Source organism: Camelina sativa, chromosome 14, assembly GCF_000633955.1.
Source record: "Camelina sativa cultivar DH55 chromosome 14, Cs, whole genome shotgun sequence".
NCBI lineage: Eukaryota > Viridiplantae > Streptophyta > Magnoliopsida > Brassicales > Brassicaceae > Camelina > Camelina sativa.
Window position 1 is genome coordinate 22,745,115 of NC_025698.1, and position 5,011 is coordinate 22,750,125.

General features: G+C 35.9%; 1 protein-coding gene across 1 annotated transcript; it reads right to left on the minus strand.

Annotated features, from left to right (window-relative positions):
• Positions 3,041 to 3,958, minus strand: LOC104743890 (F-box/LRR-repeat/kelch-repeat protein At2g27520-like). The gene has a single exon (XM_010464925.1). It carries the CDS (start codon positions 3,956 to 3,958, stop codon positions 3,041 to 3,043), a length of 918 nt encoding a protein of 305 aa, XP_010463227.1.

Here is a 5,011-nt window from a genome sequence, read left to right on the forward strand (position 1 = left end):
ACCTGCTGTGGAGCCTTCTTCGGCTGAACTGCTGGACTCACTGTCATGACCTTCACGATCATGTTATCCTCAATCTCAGCTGCGATCTCAACCAGCTCCGCCCTCTGCAATGGATCCTCAAGTCATCACAAAGCACCCTCAAGAAGCTCCTCACTTGGTCTTAGACTTCATCGCCCGACCTCCATACACCAAGAGCCAACTAAACTCTGCATCCAGTTCACAACCGACCGTGCTCCCTACATCAACCCTAGGAACCGCTCCTCCATCCGATCCAGTGCCTCCCAAGAGAAATAATTGCGGTTGAACTCTTCCACAAAGTTTTTCCACGTCATGAGCATCATCTGCCAGATAATGAAATCCAAGGTCAACCCGGTACTCATCAAGAAATCTGAGGGACTGGAAGTTTTGTTCCATCCTCATCCTCCAAGCATCAGCTACAGTAGGCTTGGTACCACCAGTGAACAAAACCATACTGATCTTATGAATTTGTCCCAACATATGGATGTACTGTGACAGATCTCCCGCATCCGCAGCCAACGACTGTTGCATCCCCGCCACCATAGGGGCACAACCGGAGCCTTCACTGGAACAGCTCCCAACAGTCGCTTCATTAGCTTTGTCAACAAGTCCGACAACGGTCATCTCGACCAGTTAACCAATAAAATATAAACAAATATTTAGCAAATACAATAACCAAACCAACAAAACTCTAACAATATCATGAAGCATTAAACCATCAACCTAACATCCGTTCCAACGATTCCACATCTAGCAACCAAACAGAAACCAAACATCACACAATCGAGCTACTAGAACATCCGCATTTTCATCTCCTTGATTCCATGGTCATACTTTGCCATTATCTGCACCGCAACACAGAAGAGATGCATAAGTATTTCCAGAAATATTTAGTGAGACAATCCTCTCATCTACTTAGTTATACACACAAGCAATAGGATTTCAAAGCATTAAACAACAATCACAATCAAACCAGGCAAGTAAAGAAACATGTCAGTCGCTTGCTGAAAACTGATATCAACCAACATTCTCGTAGTGTTGATCGACACACTTCTGATTTGAGGGCAATTATAAAATTTATCTTTCCCTAACAAAAAAACATTAGTTTCCTAAATTACTTAGGGCCAGACTGGTTCAACCGCAGCATTTGTGGTTGCGTTTGCGGGAGATTGCGGAAGCGGGTGATTGCGATTTCAAGCGTTATTAATCATTTTGAATGACTGGTTTAGCGTTTTAAAATGTGTGTGTTTGCGGGAGTTTACGACTGATTGACCAGCGGGTGCAATAGCGGTTAAAACATAATAAATGTAATATATAATTATATAAATGTTTAAAATTACCAAAAATTTCATTAAACTTGGTTTATAATTAAAATTCATTAAAAATACTAAGATAATTATTTAAAAAACAAATAAATTTCATATTGAAATATTTATTACTTTATGCATTTAGCTTTTTACCAAAACTTTAATCAAGTAATTTGATAAATGACAAAACATATGTTTTAGATCGTAAATCTTCTTTCTTAAATCTCAGACACTCAATAAGCTCCGCGAGGCAGTAGTTGCATCAGTAGTAATGATCAAACGAGAGTTGAGAAGAGTCACTCATGATTTGTTTTTATATTTTTCAAAAAAATAATCTTATTTTTTAAAATTTGTGATGAAATGTTATATTTCTTTAGATTTTTTTGAACATATGTGCGATGTGCTATTAAATTTACATCAATTTTTCTGGGTTATTGTTAATTGAAATCTTATTTTCTTCCTATTGTTTATTTTTTAATATTCTCAATCGTATTTGTACTTCATTTTCTCCAATCCTTAATGAATAAAATAGTTAGATAAAAGATATATATAAAAACTATTTCATTATCATTGATTTGTTTCAAGTTTAAAAAAAAAAAAATCCAACTGCAATCGCCCGCAACCGCAAACGCAAACGCTTGTGGGAAGCAGTTTTTGGAATTCAGTGGTTTGGAGCGATTGTGAGCAATTTGGAACGATTGGAAGCGGTTTGTGTGATTGGTACCAATCGCTAGCAACCGCTAGCAATCGCTACCACCTGCAAACGACCAAACAAGTGAGTAACTTAAAAAAATTTCAATGAACCTTATGACCTTTTTGAACAGTTTAAAATCTTTTTCATTACTTTTTAGGTCCCATTTTTTTTTTTTTTTTGACCTTAAAGTATAATCGAGGCCGGCTCTGGATCAGAGATGACACGGTTAAATTATTCACTGCTGATGCAGCTTAGCGTGAGGATCACTGTGACGCAGAATTCAGATTGATCGTTCAAAAAGTGAGCTCTCCTACTTAATTTTGGATATTATAAACAGGAAATTATCATCCCAAATAAAAATAAAAAAACGTAAAAAAAACAGTAATATACACACAACCAGTTATCATACACATAAAATACCCATACGCTCAAATTAATAACGATTGTAGTGTATGTGTTGTGATGCCATAGGATGTTGGTAACTGGAAGAGTGTGGTTAGATTCTGTGGAGAAAGAAAGGTTCGGCCAGAACTTCTGTTTTACGAAGTTGTCCGATCAATGGTCTAATAAGTATTTCAAAATTAAACCTCATCATCGATGTATAAAATAGCGACATGCTTCAACTCAAAAGAAGATTTCCAGTAATATGATTTGTCTGCATGTACAGAACTCATATGTTGATTTAATTTGGCTCTTGAATCTGATGAGGTTATAACAGAATATTGTTAGATTTATTATAAACATTAGGTAAATCTAAAAAAATTGATGGCACCACAATACAGCGAAAACATTTATTACAAAGAAAGAAAAAAAAAGTTTAGATTGGTGGATTTAAACTAACTAAACTTGGAACATAACTAAAGAGAAACCAAATATAAGGATTTGGTTGGGTCTGATCTATAATAATTAAATGTTCTGCAATCATGCTCTCCAACAATGTATATCATCTTCTTCTTGTGATCCTTGCTTCTGCCACAAGACACTATCACTTTCTTCTCTTCATCAATGAAGAAGCTCAATTTTAGAAGACTAAGATCGAAGTGAGAGTATAAATCAAATCAAAGGATTTGCTCCAAGAAAGCGCAGTTTCAGTATCATCATCAATCTTATTACTCACCCATATCTCCATCTGTCTCGTATCAAGGTTCAGATGTAACACTGATAGTTGCTCTTCTCTAACAACTGATAGAGCTAAGGTATTGGAATCAGACATCCGAAGCGGTAAAATAAATGGAAAAGACAAGATTATAAATCTCTCTGTTGCGAAATCATAACTCAATATTTCGAAGTCATCCAAAAAACAAGAAAGCCAATAGGTATTCCCCTTCAAAGACACGCCTCTTCCAAAACCGCGTTGTTTACCTTTAAGAGGGATGTTAGCAAGAACCCTCCATGAGTTAGACTTTAGCTCAAAGATTTCCAAAAGGCTTCGACCATCAGCTGGGAACCTCAAGATTTTGTAGCTTGCGTATGAATGTTGATTGTTGTTGTTTTCGTAACCTAGAGCATATCTATCGGACATATCGTAAACACTTCTTGGTTTGATCCATCTGGCTTGACCAGTACATGGATTCACAACCACGAGTTTAGCCATGTTGGACTCTTTCGTGGAACATAACAATAGGCCGTTGCAGTGAACTACTTGAGTTATTTCGACTTCCTCTGATGACTCGTTTGGGTTTCTGCTAAGTTTAGTTGGACCAACCGTTACCGCAATGTTGTTTATATTGACACTCAGCGAATAAACCCTAGAACAACTGAACAAGAGAATCGAATACGGCGGCTTTGCTGCTTTATCTGAGTGCTTCTTGATGAATTCTGGATCTTTGAATAAAGCGTTTAATCGTTTGCAAGTAAATTGTAGTCCTCTTAGATATGTTGCGGGAACTCTAGAGAGTATCTCCTCTACCAAATCCCATGGAAGATTGAACCTTACCATCGTTTCTCTCGCTGATCTGTATGAGAAATAAATTAAAACTTAGGGTTATAAGCTCAGGTTTTGTCTTTTCTTTTTTTTATATAAGTTAATTAAATTATTAACTTAATTAGCTATTTCCTTGACGGTTTCTATCAAAGGAAATATTTTGAAGCATTTTTAAGTTAATGATTTGCAATCATATGAATATATTTAGTATCTTCTAATCTTGATAAAAGAATTTGAATAGTGGTTTAGAGCGATTGTGAGCAATTTGGAACGATTGGAAGCGGTTTGTGTGATTGGTACCAATCGCTAGCAACCGCTAGCAATCGCTACCACCTGCAAACGACCAAACAAGTGAGTAACTTAAAAAAATTTCAATGAACATTATGACCTTTTTGAACAGTTTAAAATCTTTTTCATTATTTTTTAGGTCCTATTTTTTTTTTTTTGACCTTAAGGTATAATCGAGGCCGGCTCTGGATCAGAGATGACACGGTTAAATTATTTACTGTTGATGCAGCTTAGCGTGAGGATCACTGTGACGCAGAATTCAGATTGATCGTTCAAAAAGTGAGCTCTCCTACTTAATTTTGGATATTATAAACAGGAAATTATCATCCCAAATAAAAAAAAAAAAACGTAAAAAAAACAGTAATATACACACAACCAGTTATCATACACATAAAATACCCATACGCTCAAATTAATAACGATTGTAGTGTGTAGATGGCTAGATGCTATATCACACACAATAAATGCAAATCTCACCCGCAGATTCATTTTCAATTATTAGTCGAAACGGAGAGGTTTGGACGAATTCACGTGGTCCTATAAAATTTTGAAATTTGTATGATAATTACCAAAGGACACGTTATATCGAACACCAAATGGAAAGTACTTTTTTTTATAGCTCTTTTCCTTTTTCAGCTTATTTCTTTGACATTTGATATCTTTTAGTTACATAGTGAGTATGTATTCTGTATACAGTGCCGTGCTTACAGGCAAGAGGAGAGGCCATTTGCCCTAAGCCACCAAAAATTAAAAATTTGTTAGGCCACATTTTTTTTTCTA

Coding starts and splice junctions, on each gene's coding strand:
- LOC104743890 (XM_010464925.1), bottom strand. CDS start 3,958: ATGGTAAGGTTCAATCTTCCATGGGATTTGGTAGAGGAGATACTCTCT.